Below are 18,747 nucleotides of genomic sequence, written 5' to 3'. Positions count from 1 at the left end.
CCTCTTTTAAGTACCACTGTGTTCTCCTGAACATCAACGGGACTGGTCACATATTGTAACACTGATGCTCTCTACAGGAAAGGTCAGAGCAGACTATACCTGTTGAGGAGACTCAGATCCTTTGGAGTGCAAGGGGCTCTCTTCAGGACCTTCTTCGACACTGTAGTGGCATCAGCCATTTTCTTTGGAGTGGGCTGCTGAAGCAGCAGCTTGTCTGCAGCTGACAGGAAGAGACTGGACAAACTGCAGAAGAAAGCCAGCTCTGTTCTTGGAGTCCCATGGACTCAGTGCAGGTGGTGGGAGAGACGAGGATGATGGCAAAGCTATAGGCTCTGATGGATAATGCCTCCCATCCCATGGAGAAAATCATTCAGCACTAAACAGCTCCTTCCTTCAGCAACAGACTCCTTCACCCCAGGTTGTTGCAGAGATGTTGCAGGTCCTTCTTTTCCGTTGCTTTTCAAGTGTACACTCAGCTCTGCCCACAATAAACCTGATTTCATTTACTGATATACTTACTCACTCATACACTTACTCTGTTTTTACATTTTTTTCTGGTGTTGCATGGCTCAGGGGGTTTGAGTGGTCACCTTTGGAACCAAATATTCTTTGTTCGATTCCCATACTCCTCCAAGACTGTCGAAGAGTTGTTGAGCAAGATACTTAACCGGTCCCCTGGCGCCGCTAAGTGGCAACCCAATGTTCATCAACCATGATGGATTAAATGCAGAGTGATAATTTCCCGTAAGGGTACAATAAAGTATCATAAAAAATAAAAAGTGTTATTTTCTATATTTTCTGATACTTTGAATGTCACTGTTTTGTAACCTAACTACCTCTACTGCACTGTCCACTTTTTGCTGTGCGATTTGAAATTTTCCCATTGTGGGATGATGACAGGTGCATTCTATTCTATTCTATTCTTCTCAATCTAACCCTATTCTCTGTATCCTCCTCTCTCACATCAATTACCTTCATATTGTCTCTCACAATGTCCATAAATCTTTTCTTTGGTCTTCCTCTAGACCTCCAATTCCAGCATCCGTCTACCAATATATTCACTCTCCCTCCTCTGTACATGACCAAACCATCTCATTCTGGCTTCTCTGACCTTCTTTCCAAAACATCTAACATGTGCTGTTCCTCTGATTTACTTATTCCTGATCCGATCCATCCTGGTCACTCCCAAACTGAACCTTAGCATCTTAATCTCTGCGACCTCTAGCTCTGCCTCCTGTCTTTTCATCATTGTAACTGTTGTAACTCTATTCTATTCTATTCTATTCTATTCTATTCTATTCTATTCTATTCTATTCTATTCTATTCTATTCTATTGATAGCGTAGACAATGGCTCCCCTATTGGTGAAGGTGGGTATTAAAGAATGTTTTTTTTTTTTTTCTCCTCCGGTCCTCCAGTACGATAGATGTCACTGTTGGTAAACGTAGCACAAACTCCTCCGCGTCTCTCCTTGATTGTTTTAGTATGAGTCGTTAGTTTTTGGCTGTCAACACGGTGTGTAAACAGCCATACAGAACCGGAGGAACTCGCGGAGAGGGCTCGTCTTGGGTAGCGCTGCGTCGCTTTGTAACCGACAAAACTCTGAATGGAAAATTGAGTAGAACGGTCCCGCTGCTGCCCAGTGGCGCAACCAGAGGAGCGTCCGTGGAGACGGCTTGTTGTCCGGGTGGACGGAGCTTCGGACGCGGCTAATCGACGCTTTTCGACTACCATGGCAGCGGCGACCGTTGTGGAGGCTGATCGGGGAGCGAGTGAGGGCGGCGCCGCTTTCTCCGGTATCCAAACCCGGGCCTGGGATGAGTCTCAGCTTCGAAATTACTCCTTCCCCACCAAGCCTATTCCCCGGTTGTCTCACACTGACCCCAGAGCAGAGATGCTAATAAATAACGAGGTAAATCCGCTAACTGTAGCTTGGTAAAACTTTTCACACACACCTACACAAATACAAACACACAAACACCTTACTTCAAATGAAAATGATGAATGAGGATATGAAAGTTAGGCAATGTTTTGTGTTTTATTAAATCCAATGTCTTTTGAAACAAAACTTTGTTTTTTTTCTCACAAATGACCCCTGCGCAATTTATTTAATAATAATAATAGTGATTATTGCGGGCCCTGAAAATTAAAGATGTTTTAATAAGTAATCGAAAATGAGATACAATGAAAACAGTTAACTCTTGTACGTCCCTCAACTCAAAAAGAATCCGTCATTTGGCAACCAATCTATGATTATCATATTTTTATAGAAAGTATATGTTTGCTATCTTATTACACATAACCATAGCAAAGCTGGGTGCTGTTCAAGTGTTATGGACTAATGTCACTTCGGCTGGCTTGCTGTTGACATGTGTTGGGAAATACCTGCTGCAATATAAACGCTACATATCCCAGACAACTCTGGGAGAAGTTGGTATCATCGCCTTTGAGTTCAATGTGGAAAAAATACATAATGGTTTTGATGTTTAAGAGGTGCTCAAGCTGATATAGCAGCCTCAGGCCATGAATTTGTGCTTCAGATGTGTGACATGCATGCGGACAATGGAAGAATTGCACACTTTCAACTTTTGCATTGAGGGGTCAAACCTAATTCTGTCTCATATATGCTCCAGGGTTAAGATGCAACCTAATCAATGTGAGCGGTTGAAGGGATCAGCAAGTTTTCATACACATAGCTCAAGTGAGTTTGACAATATCATTCGTATAAGTTTCATACTAAAAGGACCATAAGCAAAGCTTGGTTTATGTGTTATTCTTTACAACAACCAGCAACTGACAAGATGTTTGTGCAGGTGATGAGGTGCAGAAAAACAGATATGATGTGAGAATCTTGTCTGATAGTTGCTTAAAAGTCTTGTGTTAATTAAATACATTGGTAGAGAAAAAAAGAAAAGTGACATTGCATTTGAGAACTTTGAACGTTTTAGCACCTGTTCTTAACTGTCTCCCTGTGTAATGGCTTCAGCTAACAGGGTAACACTACACTGTGTGCATATTAGTTGCGAAGTTACTTATTTTGCAAATTAAATTCTCCAAGAGGCAAGACCTTGAGCAAAAACCACAACAAAACTGGCTCCTCTTATACAAATTAAAATTGCATAACAGATGTTTTCCATTTTGAGACATTAGAAATGAATATAGTTTTTTTTTCTAAATTTGATAAAAATTTGTAATTTTTTCTTGGAGAACGTTCCCAGTCATCCAGATAATGGCCCATCATTGTCAAGCCTGGATAGATTTTGCAGGTGTAAATTTACTTAATCAAAATCTGATCTACTTCTTTCAATCTGACCATGGATATGTATCAACAGGTTGCTATTGTAGTGGTAATGTCACAGAATACTCATGAGCAAAGAAAGTGTGGCTTGATAAATGCAGCCAACTTTAGCTTCAACTGTCAGCACCACCCATGTGCCCTGTTTCCTTGGGAATCTCTTGATCTTTACTCTGTGCAACAGCAGATGAAAAGGAACACAAAGTTTGTCTTCACAAACTACATACACGGCTGATTTCCATACCATGTGCATCATCACTATAGCAACAGTGATAGACAACACACAGAGAATCAGCAACAGTGCTTTGCTAGTGACCTAGACTCCAGTTCTTTGTTTAGAAAAAATTATTGATAGCTTTTCTTTGTTCAAGTGTCTCCGATTTCTGTCATTTGAACTTGCCCTTTTCCTGGTTTGACTCAAGTGGCCTTACTTGGGCCTTTGTGTGCAGAGTTTTTATGTTCCCTGCATGTCTGTGTTGGTTGTCTCTGAGTACCTCTGCTTCCTGACACTGTCCAAAAACACACAGAAGGTTCATTTAAGACTGAATTATCTGCTAGTGTGAATGTGAGACGGATTGGCTATATGTCTACATGTGGCTCTGTGATTGACAACTGCTGACCGGTGCTGGGTAAGTGCTAAAGAGTATATGAAGTTTCAGAAATTAAGTGCAAATTATAAATATCATAATAACATCATAAAAGGACCAATGGCGGCCAGGATCCTTTGAGCTTAGTGGAACCAATGAATTATGTAAAATTACTTCTGGTCTGTTTGCTGGTCTTTAGAAAATCAGACCCAGATCAAGTGGCAGTTATGCATGTAGTCTTTAGAAAATGCAAAAGTGATTGCATTGCAATTGAATATTTTTGTATTTTTTTTTTTTACATCATCAGAAATTGTTTAATTTTAGAGTTGTTCAAATGACCTGTTGCTAAGCTGCTAGATGCTGTTTTAATGTACCACGACATTTTCAGATATTTAGTAAAATTTCAGGCAGTATCACACGACTCATGGTGCTCCTCTTTAAGCATTTTCTCTTAACAGTTCAACTTCTCCCATTGCTGGTCATACTTTTGTGATCACATAGTCTGTGCTTAATTGGTTCTAAGATGACACTTAGAGGGACTGTTTTGTAGTATCAGTAGTATATGACAATACACCACAGTGTCTCAGAGATCTACTTTATGTACCTTACTGTTTACGCCATATATTTTGTTTTTTTACCAACAAACCCCACTCACCAGAGAAGTTCAGTGTTATCTGGGAAAATGTAGGAGACATTAATAAGTGTCTCAAAATCCCTGTGGCTTAGAATAGCTCACACATGTTCAACTTTTTTGGAAAAATAGAAAAATTAGGTATCCAGAAATATATTTATGATTGAGTGAGAGTTACATCTTCAAAAAGCTTTGCCCTTATCTTACTGAATTATTGCCAAAGTAAGATCATTTTTGATGATTGAGAGTCCATTTCCTTATTGCCCTGAGAAGTATAATGGTCTGCTGCCTTTAGAGACTAATTAATTAGCTAGAAGTTATTCACAATGTTTTGCACATTTAGCATGTCTCACACTAATCTAATTGTTGTCCTCTTGTCATGGGAACCCTGTGAGATATGGAATCAATATTAAAAACTTTGAAATAATTCTTAAGGCATTGCACGACCAAGCAACCACTTACATAACTGCTCACTTTGTCCCCTTCTGGCAACTTCAGACTGTTAGAGAAGACCATAATAGCTGTTCTAGAAAGTACATTAAGAGAGAAAGGTGATAAACCCTTTGCAGTTGTTTGACCTAGAATATGAACCATGACGTTAGAACAGCTTACTCAGCTTCCATTTTTAAAACACATTTTCCTTTTTTGTTTTATATGTATGTATAAATAAATGTTTTTACTTCATGTTATTATTTTTTTCATCCTAAAATGTGTTTTCTTTGGAATGATTTTGTAATTTGTTGTATTTCAATGGGAAATTACCCTGCAATATTTTGGAAGTGTGCAGTGTATATGGGCATCTAATACCATTGTTTTCTTTTGGAATATGTCCAGTTGTCCACAAGAAATGGTTGTATTTAACACAATGAATGTTTCCAGAGATGAGTGTTAGGGTTGCTGTTATTGAAGCAATCTTCAGTAGACATATTGGTACAAGAATAGTACTATTTGTAAAATTGGTATGATAGTGAAATTTCCTCTTGGAAAAATGCAATTGTTGCACACTAACACACTTGTATGTCTCTATTTAGTTGTAAAAAAATTGTCATTTACTGTGAGTAATTTGTTTTACATTTTGAGTATTCACACTGAACCATGGATGCCCATGGAGCATGTTCCCATGGGGTTAGTAGATCACCATTTTCTCCAATATATTTGTTTTCATTTCTGTGATCCACGTTCATGGAGGAAGTCCAGATCGAACTGAGCCAGAACACCCCCACCCTCCCCTCCTCTTTTTGACATGGTCTTTTCATATGGCAGGCCATAAGACATGGACGTGCAAACCCAGGAATAGCAGATAGGAAGAGGATGATATGGGATGGTTTGGCTTTATGCCAGTTAGGCCCAATCCCAAACGGCTAGAAATAAACGGGCGTTGTTTTCCCCCTACTTTCTTAAACACTTTTCACAAACACAGGAGTTTCAGTTTCCAACAAACAAAGGGAGGATAATATTCCCCAAAATGTGTTGCACTAGTGAAGCATCCATCTACAAGGAGCTAGCTTGCGCTATCTAGCTGCTGTAGGGATTGGGTCACCACTGACACCTGATAGTGATCGCGGCTGGTGTTGGATTGAGCAGCAAAGAGCGATCGTCCCCATGTTTAAGTCTCTCAGAACCTGAGCCACTTTTTATTTCCACGTTGTATTCCCGGCAACTCGCCGTTCACACGCTTTGAGCAAGGAGCAACGAGAGAGACTATTTCCTCCTTTAAAAGGTCTTAGTTTGTCGGGCGACAGGCAACATCTTGTGACACTTCGTCAAATAACACAACCCAAGTCTCGTGTGAAAAGCATCCCGTGTGAGGGACGGTCCATTTTTCTGGCACTTGACAAGAAAACGACACGTTCATTCACCACGTCGTTTCCCCCTCCGACATCCCAACTCTGGAACCGCAGACTTCCTCCAGCGTTCACGGCGAGTCCGCGGGAGCGCGCCTGCCAGTCTACGTTCAGTTTGTCACGTAGCCCTCTCGCTGTATATCCAGTACCAGATACTGCGCAGGTGTCTGCGTGTTGGCATTTCTTTCCTTGTTTATTCAAGACTGATGTATTACCGCTACTGCTTCAAGAACACATCCGTCAGAAACAGTGCACACATTTTTTTCCGCGATCGATGTTTTTTTTTGTTTGTTTTAAATTTGCACTATGTGAAACAAAAGATGCTGGAGTACACGGAAGCAAATCTTTAGAAGCCAATGCATCAGTGTAACCATCTGTCGCATTTCATAGCGGCCACAGTTGATAAATGCAATTACATTTTGATCTGCATTATCATGTCAAGCTATAACAACAGTAAGAAAATACCATACGCATCTCACTTTAAAATTGAATATCAGACTTTATATTGTATAATTATATTTTATACTTTATATATTTACCTTACATTTATTACATATATACTTTATATATATATTTTATACTTTACACTTTATATTTTATTCGTATTTCTTATTCTCCCTCTTTCCTACTATTATCTTTTATTGTTATGTTTTACTTGAAACTAGCACAACAATTTCTTTCGGGATAAATAAAGTTGTTCTTATTCTTATTCTAATTCTTAGACACAGGCTGATACTTCTTTGGTTTTTCAATCTATAATTACTTGCAAAGGTCTCTTCATATTCTTCATACTAATTAATGGAACATTAAATAATAAGGATTTGTTTTTTTTTCTCTCCCCATACTGCAATACTAAGATGCCCTGTCTCTGGTTTCAGGAGCCGGTGGTATTAACTGATACGAACCTTGTGTATCCAGCTCTCAAATGGGATATTGCATACCTACAAGAGAACATTGGAAATGGGGACTTCTCTGTATACATTGCAGAAAACCACAAATTCCTCTATTATGACGAGAAGAAAATGGCCAACTTTGAGAACTTTGTCCCCAAGTCACGACGAATGGAGATGAAATTCTCAGAGTTTGTGGAAAAAATGCAGAAAACAGAGGAAATGGGAGGTGAGGAAAGGTAAGATTTCTTTGTTAGATATCTTTTGACATGACCTGTTATTTTCACAGATGTAATCTTTGTTTATTTTAACCACATTTCTATAACCAAGTTCTGGTGAATTCCAAATCATAACTAAATCAAATAATCCATGTAACTGTTTAGCGTCCCCCCCGCCCTCATGTGAGTTGGGAGCAAAATATCTTTCTGCAGGTGTTTCAAAATAATATGTTCACCCTCTTGTGAAGTATGAGACGGTACAGGAAAGTGTGTGGGGTGGTGACTAAACAGTTATACAGATGAATCAGGGCTGAAGCTCATACTTCTAACCTGATGACACACAGGCTTGCATGCACGCACGCAGAAAGGCATGGATGTGTGCTTAATACACCATTTGATGAAGTTAACTCCCCATTTAACTCCTGAGAATCAAGGAGACTGTTGACATTGCACCTCTGTGAATATACATACGGTTAATCGTGACAGGATTCTGGCACATTTTTAAAAACATGTTTAAACATATTGAATTCCTGAATATACAAAATAAGTCTTTTAGATTTGGTGTTAAAATATTTTAATTGAAGTTTGATTTTTTTTTCCTCCCACTGTGATTTAAAATGTAAAAATAATCAGAAAGGTCGAAAATGAAAAGATTAATTTGAGAATTCTAACTTCATATTCACGATCCTTGAAAAGGAGGGCATAGGGTATAATGCTCTAGAATAAAATCCCTATTTTGTTAACATAACATGCTTAAATTACAAAATAACAGATGGTAAATTCAACTAAATAATGGTTCATGTATATGAGCTTTGATTTTAAATGTTAACAAGAAGTACAAGTATTTGAAATCATTTTTGGTTTCTGTCCCTTTCACTGATTTGACAGTTGGTCTCAAATTGCATTCATTCAGTATTCAAGCAGTCTTCTTCAAAGTCATGTATTCTAATTTTCTGAGAGCTGAGGAATCCAGGATGTGATATTAAATGGTGTTTTAGAAGGCAAGTCACATATTTTGTACGATGTTGTTCTCTGAATCTTTGAAGAGTGTACCTGCAGCAGACCCTGAACGACACGGTCGGAAAGAAGATAGTTGTTGATTTCCTTGGCTTCAACTGGAACTGGATCAACAAGCAGCAAGCAAAAAGGAACTGGGGACAGCTGACATCAAACCTTCTGCTCATTGGCATGGAGGGTAAGCGCCCCCCCCACCCCCCACTGCAATGAAGCTTTGGCAATTTCAGTTCCTGTTGGGTTATATAGCTCCACATTTGGCTTTCATTTTCAATTTTCTCTTTTACCATGGTTGTGCACTATACTCTCTGCACATCCTATTTTCTATCAATTTTTTTTTCTCGCCATAGGTAATGTGACACCAGCACATTACGATGAGCAGCAGAACTTCTTTGCACAAATCAAAGGCCATAAGAGATGCATCCTCTTCCCTCCAGATCAGTTTGAGTGTCTGTATCCATACCCCGTGCATCACCCCTGTGACAGACAGAGTCAAGTAAGATAGATATATATATATATATGTATAAATATGCTAAACAAAGGCTTTATTTCTTCACTAGCTTATATTTTGAATTTGCTGTGCCAGAATGCCAGGCAAATCAACCTGTTGCTCTAAAGTAAAAATTCCTTGTATCTCTTGAGAGTTTCACTGAAAAAAATACAGTAATTTTACATATTCAAAGTATATTTTCTATTATAGGTTGATTTTGATAACCCACACTTTGAGAAGTTCCCTAATTTCAAGAACGCTGTTGGCTATGAGGCAGTCGTGGGCCCGGGAGATGTTCTCTACATCCCCATGTATTGGTAAGAATGCCATCTCATTGCATATCTTTAAAAAGAATGTATTCAACAATTATTCAGTTGATGAAGTTTCTTGGGTCAAATGGTGGCAAATGTCTTCCTGTTCTTTGTAGTTAAGAAAACATGGTTTTATTTCAGAGCTCATGATGCTGCAAAAGTATTTGTTTGAGTTACAGAGTATATTGAGCGACATCAACTGGCCCAGAGTCAGAGGGTGATTTTTCAAACGAAATGAGAGGATAAAAGCTAATCTCCAGAAGGACTGGAAAACATCCACTTATCAAATAACATATATCTTTCTAGATTTGCTTTTGTATAACAATGATATTTAAGATGATCCAGATTCAAAGGGTGATTTTTCACAATAAAAAGAGAGGGCAAACACTGGAATAACTGCAGAGCTGGGAAATATCCAATTAGAATTTTCCTATATGTATAACTGAATGTGAAAATAAAAGTCTTTCTTTTTTCTTTTTTTATATGTTTTGTGTATCTGATGAGTTTCCCTGTAATTTGAGTAAAGTTGGGTATTTCTTGCCATTTCATTCCAATGTCTGCATTTCCAGTAAGTACAGGAGCATGAAAAGAGGAGGCACAGCATATTGTTGAGGGCAAGATGGCAAGTGATAAGCTGAAATCCACAAGTGAAGAGCTTGAGGGCTTCATCTGTGACCAAAGCTACTGTTCTCTAAATTATGTGAATTATTTTTCATTTATTCAATATATGATAGTGACTTTCAAAAGTTAAAAGATTTGCGGCAAGAATTGTTACTTATTAGTTGTCTTTTCTCCTCAGGTGGCATCACATCGAATCACTGTTGAATGGTGGTGTGACGATCACCGTGAATTTCTGGTACAAAGTATGTATTTTGTTATTAATATTGTACTAATGTTGCCGTTCATGTGCAAGCAGTTGTGCTTTGATTTTTCACAATTGCGATTCATCTCTCTAGGGGGCCCCCACTCCCAAAAAGATAGAGTACCCTCTACGAGCTCATCAGAAGGTGGCCATCATGAGAAATATCGAGAAGATGCTTGGAGAAGCTCTCGGTGACCCACATGAAGTAAAAGCACTTCTTTTGATGTCTTTTACCTCGTATCTTTTTCTGGACATTTTGGGCAGATTAACGTTATTTTGTATCTGTTTATATTTTTAGCCCATTTTTTATTTTATTATACCACAAGATAATGTCTGGCCTAGTTTTGGAAAATGTGTGGTGACTTTTTATGACTGTCATCATTAGTTCTTGAAATTATTTGGTGATTTGGGAGCTATTTAAAGACTTGGATTTTTTATAAATAATGTGTTTGTCTTTTTTTAATCTTTTGACCAGATTTTAGTTATTTTATTCGGACTGTTTTATTTCTTGCTACTTTTTAGGGACTTCTAAGTAATAAATTGATGCACATGAATTGAGAGAGGGGGAGAGCCCAAGTCAGACACTTTCCCATTGTCCACTTGGAATGGGGTTGAATGCACATATTTATGTTAGTCTGCTATTTTCTAGAGCATCAGATCAGACCTACATTTAGGTCACCTACTGTTTCAAATCCCCCGAGCATGCCACCCTCCCTGCAACCCACTTACTGTGAATATTTATGGCCTACCTGATTTGGTACAAGGGGACACAAGCAGTGTAGCAAGATGAGTGAAACGACACTGTCTTATTCTAATCTAGAATCCTTTCCTTTTTTTCTTTCTATAGATTGGACCTTTACTGAAAACGATGATCAAGGGGCGATATGAAGGTTGTCAGTTGGAATCCAACACCTAACATTTTTCACTGGACTGCTTCAGAAACTGTATGTGTCCGAATGTGAGAGTGCTGCATGTGTGATTTGCATCCTGACTTCGAAGCTGCATATTACTCCATGGCAATAAGTGACCATCTTGAAGCCATTCTGCCTCAGCTATCTTGGAGTGCCATGATCATTATACACACTACAGTTGCTGAAGAAACAATTGACTCATGGGAATTTGCCGTACTTGAAAAAGTCTGTTTACTCTTTTTTTTTGAAGTGGCCTAAGTTTAGTTATTTATCTGAGTCATTCTCTAGATATTGTCACAATTCATGCAAAACGGTGTTTGAGGACGGTTGCTCACTCATTCAGTAAAAATCAGCCAGAGAGCGGTACGTTAGGAGCATCCTCTGCTTTTAGACCACTACTTACATAGTTGATGACAATGTTATAATTTTCCATCTGTCATTAAGATAGCTTCACAACTGATTTGACTCACGCCTTTTAAGGTATCCAGTCATCAAATGTTTTTGAAATGTTTGTTGGCATAGTCTGTATTGTCTCTAAACCTTTTCACATTGCGGTTCTCTGGGAGTAACAAGCAAGAAATGTTTTAATTGCAAAGGGAGCACAGGGACTGCCACAAAGTAATAGGACTATAATTAAACATTGATGAAATATGTTCAAAAAAATGTGTGGGTATAAAATGAGCAGTGAAGTTGGGGATGTTCATTTATCCAGCTCAAGAAACATATGACTGCTTGCAGCCAAATTACTTTAGCTGAGTGATTGTTTTGTGTTTTATTTATGCTCTTGTTTGATTTATATTTTAAGAACTTGTATTGGATGTGCCGTTTTACACACCACTGGTAGTTGAATGGAAAATGATAATAAATTATAATACTGCAATAGAAGTTGCAAATACACTTAAAGAATTACTATAAATAACTGCAGGAAGTCCCTGGAACATTTGAATGACATTTTCATGGGAATATGATGGTAACATCTTTTAAGGCATAAACATGGTTCAAGTGAACTGCACTTTTAGATTGGTATGTATTCAAGAGTTAAAAGCAAACTATACTAGCAGGTCTACCTGCTAGAATGTAGTTAAAGCGTCAGCAATCACATTGCAACATAATGCACCCAGTGTTCAAGTTAGTTGCATCATCATATTCAAGTTGTTTCATGCATTATACTCCCATAGCATAAAACTTTTCAGTAGCCATAGTCAAGCTTCAAGATGTACTATACATATTGTTTTTATGAATATACTTTAGAGTTAAAAATTCTCACACAGCAATTCAGCAATATTTTGACGACTTAAGTGAAAGTTACCTGAATGCTGGAACATAATAGAAGTTTTAAGTGCTCTCAGATGATTGTAGCATGCACTTCAATCAAAAATGATTATTTTGTTTCTCCTATATGTGCCAAAACAACAAACTAGTGGATAGGGCATATTTATGTTCAGTAAGCTGTATTTGACAGGAGCCGGGGTTCCTTTTCTCAAAGTTGGGGGGAAGGAAAAACAAAATTAAATATCTCGACCATAGTCTACATCACAAGACTTTTGCCAAGATCTTTTTGATCTCTACATCCAAAATTACATTAAGTTGCACTGAAGAAACTGGTCTGACCAGTCACCAGATGATCCATCCATTACCTACACATTTTCCTGCACTTAGGGTCATGGGGATGCTGGAGCCCATTCTGGTGGTCATTGAGCGAGAGGCGAGGTACACCCTGGACCAAACGCCAGTCAATGTAGGGCCACATATGGAGACAGACAACCATCCAGTTTCTCATTCACACATTGGGGCAATTTTTCAAATTTATTCGACTTAAGCTCCTCAATATTTTTTACTGAGGGGGAGGACCAAGGAACATGGGAGGGGAGAACATTCAAACACAGAAAGGAATCGAATGTGGAAACTGGATCAGGGTCATCTGTGCTGCGAATTGAAAGCACTAACTACCGTGATGCCCTGAGATTATCTTAATTAAAATACACTTAAAAGACTAAGAAATTCCACAAAAATCAACACCAAATTACATTACAATTGACTAAGTTTGGATTTTTTAAATTCATAATAAATGGCAGACCTTGCCATAATTGCTACCCCATTAACACAATACATAAGATTTAAAAAGCTTATTAAAAATTCAGATGTGCTTTTTTGGGGTTGGGTTTATTTTGAAAATGGTTAGCATCCCTGTCCTGGTAAAAGAAAATCAACAGAGAAATGAAGGACTTAACGCACTTGATGTAAACAGGCTCAGTTGTCACTGAGTTCATATCCATTTCTAATATCACACAATCATAGATCAGTGTTACTTCTCTGTTAAAAAAATATATTAAAAAATACCAAATGTAAAATGGATGTTATACTGCACTCTTGCTAGGGTAATCCTGTTTACTGTATGTGCCTTGCTTTCCAGTGGCATGGCATTAAATGTCGCAAGAAGTTTTCTTGGTAAATTATCAATGTGTTTTTCATTCACATTAAACAGCTTTAAAAGGGAGACTGAAAGGGGGTTTGTGGAGTGACATGAGGCATGTTTGGATGGATGCCTGTAGTAGTGTTTGAACATAATATGTGTTCTCCTTGTTTCCCTGATTAAAGTTTGCTTGCAAAGTTCTACACTGAGGGTTTTTCAAATTACTGATGAAATTAATTATTGAAATAGTCATGTTTCCAGTGAAGAGTCATATGATATATTGCTTCTAAGAAAAAACAACAAAATAATTGGTAATATACAAAAATTAGTATTTACTATAAATTGTGCGTCAGCATTTTTCTCAAAGCAAAGAGTTTTACCACAGTCGTAAGGACACAGCTTTAGTTAAATCTCTCCATGCGCTATAGTAACGCCATCAGAATAATTACAGACAATATTGCTGTGGATGATGATAGTAACAACTATTACACATAGACTTAGGAAAGTTATTATACCACTGATCCGAAACAACTTCCAATAGCTTATAGTTTCAGTTAGAAAATAAAGAAACACAATTATACCAATGTACGACTATCCAGACTTGAGAAACAGCCCAATCATCACAAGATATTCACAACCAAAAGTAACAAAACAAAATCAGAACACAAGTTGAGATAAAGGGTGTCACACAGAGAACCAGTTCATAAAACTCAGGTAAACAAATCCTGGAAACAAACACTCTGTCTTCACTATTAACATTTTGAAAATCTAAACATCTATATCAAAAATAAAAATGCGGCTTTGGTGAGCTTTCAAATTGAGTTCTCCAGCCACAGGTTTCAGTTGGCATTTGGGGGCATTTGGGGTCAGCCCTCAATAATTTATAGTGCTCTAGTTGAAGAATGTTAGCTGAATGATTAAGTTTGTGGAAATCTGTGTGGCCCAATGACTAATCACTAATTAGTCCTGACACTAAGAAATACTCTATGCTGTGATGATGTCTGGACAGCAAAAGGCTGTCGAATGTAGTGGCTTTAGGCCAGTCATCTTTTTCCATTTTTAATTATTATATTTATATAGAATTTATAAATTATTAAATCATGGGTGTGGTAGTATGGATGAAATTAAAAACTGGACTATGGACTTCATCTTGAACACTTTACAGCCTGTTAATTTATCTGCTACGAAGAACAGTTTTATGTGTCGGACTTCCTTAAAGAACTGACCTGGTTAGTTTTAACACACAACCAGAAAATTTTAATGAAATAAAAGTCAATTCTTACATCAGAAACATGGTCTGATACAAAATCAGTTAAATAGTTACCCAGATAAAAAGATTAAGCTTGCATGCTGATACTTTGGTAGATATTCAGTAAAGTGTATACTAGAATTGGACAATTTATGTAGTGCAGTCAGTACATGTTTTAAACCTATAAAAAGAGGTCAGATGAGGGCATCCACTTTACGTTTCGCTAAATTCAGTCTCAGAGAAAAGACATTTATTTTAAAAAGCTTTGCAGTACAAAAAAAAAAAAGTTCAAACCCCAGTGTGGACTGACGGACCATTTTCACAGCACTACATTTCTAAAAGAGATGTGAAAATTAAAGTTGAGACGACATTGGCATTCGATGTAATATACTACACTAAAAACCAGTTGAGACTTGAGTTGTCCACACGAATCTCTACAGCACCAACTATACACAAAGAATTTATAGCATCTTATTACACCCTGTCATAAATATGGATTCAAAGAATAAACAAATAAAAATGTGAAATTAAAAGGTTAAAAAAGGCAGTGCAGCACCAGAATGGCAAGATGGTAAATAGATAGGGTTACACAAACAAGAACAAGTCATAACATCCCCACCAATATATCACTCATGATGCCTAAAGCACCATAAGGAAATGTAACTGAAATTTTGTAATTAAATATTCTAACCAAGGCAAATAACGGCAACTCAAAAAAGCCACTTGCACAGTAACAAATGTTTCCTTATTTGGGAAATGTAAAAAAAAAAAAAAAAAAAAGGAAAGAAAAACAAAACAACACACTCAGGCCACACTGACTGATTAATCAATTAATAAGTGTAAACAATACTGTTGATACCTGCTTTGAAAATATTGTCTCCATCAATGGAATCTATATTTTCGTGCAGGCTTGAGGTTGACGTACGTCTTCTTCATATCCTCGTCCTCATTTTTCTTCACAAGTTGATATCGCTCTCCTTTTGTGGTCACCACCTGGTTACCATGGTACCGAACAAGCTTTTTCGGTGCCTGCAGAAGTGCCATATGTGAAGTACAAATATTATGCATCTTAAACCAATGTTTGAATCATGGCGTCTGACTTACGTCTTTGGGAGCAACAGGCCGGTGCGTTTTGTTATCTTCTTCCCTGTCAACAAGCATGTACCTGCAGTGAAAAAGTGCAACCATGAGGGATACAGCAAAGAGGAATCAGGTCCAGCTGTGTACCTTCTCACTTACTTCTCAAGGATGCTCTCTTTCAGTTTCTGGTCTGCCACAGAGGAAATAGTCTTCCCCTGGTTGACCTGAGAAAACATAGTGATTTGACAACTTAATGAGTGATTACCCAGATTCATGTCATTCATGAGGGCACAGATTTTTTTGGGGATTGTGCAGACTCACATTAAGAGGAGTTGGACTGAGTTGGACATCACCCTCTATGATAAGCCGGACCGCTTCCTCCATGTCTCCTTTAGCAATTGACAAAGCACTGCGGGCCTCAGACAGACTGCATTTTGGAAACATCTCTAGCAGGTGCTGCTCCTGGGTTTCCCACTCAGACACTGGTAGCTGTAAAAGTAATGGTTTCAGATGGATTTTTTAGTTCAAAAACAGGACTAAAGTCCATAACAACAACAGGACATGGACTAGGCTTAAAATTATTGCCTTGGCAGTGGCTCCCTCTGTCTGTGTTTTGATGCACTGCATTTCTCTCCCTGTTGGGGGATCACTGAGCAGAGTTGTGAGTTTCAATGAAGTGTCATTTCTTTTTGGGACATCATTTCCTTCATCAGCTAAAAAGAAACAAATTAAGTGCAAATATTGAGTAACTGATCTGTGAAGATTGCAAAGATGAATCCTTTGGCAGTACACTAAAAATCAGAAAAATCACATGGGAAGAACAAAATGGAGTATGAGTGGGGAATAATAGCAATGGAGGGAATACCTGAAGTCCTAGCTGAGGCTAGTTTTGAAGCCATGCTGAACATCATTTCACAGACCTTCACACTAAAAAAACAAGAAACCCATTAGTGACAATGTTACTTCTGTACTGTTTGATATTTGTTAATGGAAAATCCACGTATTTAATGTAAAATGCGTGTGATATGAAATAGTAGGTGTTTATCAAAAGATAGGAATTAAATTCTGGGCAATGCTTGATTTATTTTGACAGATTCCAATTTCAATGAGTATGCACAACATATACAGCAACAATAATATGTATACCAATATTTAGCGGCATTGCATCTAAACTCTTATAAGATTGGAGCAAGGCTTCTGAAAACCCCCAAAAATTTAAAAGTGATGGAAATAGCCAAATCATCTGGTTGGTGTATCAGCCATTAAAAGGTTGTCATAGTTTAAAAAAATATATATATTCAAAGACTACAAATGAAAGTTGAATTATGAGGGGGGGATTCCTGACATTAATGCAATACAAACAAGAAATACATTTCTTTTTTGACTTGCTCAACCAAAAAAAAAAGAAAAAAAGTCCCTCACTCCAGTTGAGATTACAGGTTTTATTATCTTCTTTATTTAAGACAGAACAATTAGAATGAAATGTGCAAATGTAGTGTTGCTTTACCTATCAATTTCTGCAAAACCTGGTATGTAAGCTTCTAGCATCTCTGCAAAAACGTCTACATCGAAGTTCTCTTCAATGCGCTGCTGGGAGCCCAGATCCTCCAGGACCCCGGTGATGTAGGACAGGAGAACATCATCCAGCGTGCTGGTAGTAAAATAGGCAAAGTGGGGTTACCACTGAACAGTAAAACGAACGTAACAATTTAAATTCGTTTTACCTGAGATCTGCATCTGGAATATACGTCTGGATAAATTCGTGCAAATCACTGTGGATGATTTTGTGCAGGTCCATCGCTTTCTCCTGGCCGCAATGGATGGGATGCAGTGAGGGGTCGCTTTAGCCTGAGTGGGAGACAGCAAAGTGGGCAACGCTAGCGACGCCAGAGCCTAAGACAGCTGTCGTCCTCCACCAAATATGGCAAATAGTCAGGGCTTACATGAGTAAGTTACAAAACCACTTATTATGAAAGCTCCCAGATGCGTGCAGGACTATCAGTTTACCAACGAAAACCTATATCAGACTAGTTTGAGCAGGACTTTTATGGTTATTTCAAGACAGCAAAGGCGGCCGGGACAGCGTCGCACCAACACACCAAGGACGTTCTTAGACGTAAAAGCTAAGCTAAGCTATAGCTGTTCTATTTTAGCTGCTAAATGAGTGACTAGTTTGCACCAAACAACGACAACGGCTACCTTCACCGTCCACGTAATTTGGCCATTACAAAAGCTAACAATTAGCTATCAATAGTGAATTAAAACCAGGGGCCATTGATGATGTAATGCGGAGTGAAGATAATAACTCACAACGCTGTTTTTGAACAAATTATCCTCTTTGAATGGTGACTATGGGCATGAATTCAGCCTCATCGCCAGCAAAGGATAGTTTCCTTTGGCTAGCTTGCAAAGTGCGAGTAACGTCATGTTAGGTTTAGCTACACACAAACGCTAACGGCTAGCACTTCAAACCTCAACGCAAAGCCAGCTCAGTATCGTCACACCGACCTTTCACGGAGACCACTTACCGTTACATAAAGAGTGGATACATGAAGGTCCAAGTTTTCCCCCCCTAAAATGTTTTTGAGCTGCAGGTCAGGTCAGTGCAGTTGGTGGTGTTACTGCCTCTGGCTAACCCGCACGATTCAAAACACTGAGACGTCATTTCCTCTATATAAACAGGGCAGTTTCCCCGAGATTTTCACTTGATATAGTTAAGATGTTTCTTGAAATGTCAATGGAAGAGATACAATCACTTGGGCCCCCAAAAAGCCAGCGACCCTGCCTATGTCATTCATTAAGATATTAAGTGTACATGTATTTACCATGAGAACTTATTTGTTAATACCCACACTATCGTGAAAATACTGTCATTACTTCAGGAAATCAGACATTTTGTCTATGAAATATTTTCTCATCCGAAAAACTAACCCCAAGCCTCCTCCCTATAAAA

At 38.1% G+C, this 18,747-nt stretch overlaps 2 protein-coding genes across 4 annotated transcripts; one reads left to right on the top strand and one right to left on the bottom strand.

Moving 5' to 3' along the window:
* Positions 1-1,504: 1,504 nt before the first annotated feature.
* On the top strand, positions 1,505-15,505 carry hif1an (hypoxia inducible factor 1 subunit alpha inhibitor). Its single transcript, XM_086170687.1, has 8 exons — positions 1,505-1,911; positions 7,235-7,485; positions 8,511-8,659; positions 8,829-8,974; positions 9,179-9,285; positions 10,079-10,142; positions 10,236-10,346; positions 10,989-15,505. Exons 1-8 carry the CDS (start codon positions 1,732-1,734, stop codon positions 11,055-11,057), a joined length of 1,077 nt encoding a protein of 358 aa, XP_086026813.1. The 5' UTR covers positions 1,505-1,731; the 3' UTR covers positions 11,058-15,505.
* Positions 8,819-18,463, bottom strand: cuedc2 (CUE domain containing 2). Of its 3 annotated transcripts, none has more exons than XM_086170714.1 (10): positions 18,323-18,463; positions 17,519-17,642; positions 17,302-17,445; positions 16,660-16,721; positions 16,380-16,507; positions 16,116-16,283; positions 15,954-16,018; positions 15,819-15,879; positions 15,574-15,743; positions 8,819-8,955 (listed from the first exon to the last, which is right to left on the bottom strand). In XM_086170714.1, the coding sequence occupies exons 2-9, from the start codon at positions 17,590-17,592 to the stop codon at positions 15,597-15,599; spliced, it is 849 nt and encodes a 282-aa protein (XP_086026840.1). In that variant the 5' UTR covers positions 17,593-17,642; positions 18,323-18,463; the 3' UTR covers positions 8,819-8,955; positions 15,574-15,596. The 3 variants fall into 3 exon arrangements, with proteins under 3 accessions (XP_086026840.1, XP_086026832.1, XP_086026825.1); XM_086170706.1 differs by lacking the exon at positions 8,819-8,955 and adding an exon at positions 13,774-15,049; XM_086170699.1 differs by lacking the exon at positions 8,819-8,955 and having other exon boundaries at positions 13,774-15,743.
* Between the last annotated feature and the right edge of the window lie 284 nt (positions 18,464-18,747).

The sequence above is a fragment of the Fistularia commersonii genome, chromosome 2 (genome assembly GCF_037954325.1).
Source record: "Fistularia commersonii isolate RoL2024-O1a breed Wild chromosome 2, RoL_Fcom_v1.0, whole genome shotgun sequence".
NCBI lineage: Eukaryota > Metazoa > Chordata > Actinopteri > Syngnathiformes > Fistulariidae > Fistularia > Fistularia commersonii.
This window is presented reverse-complemented; position numbering and strand designations above follow the sequence as displayed.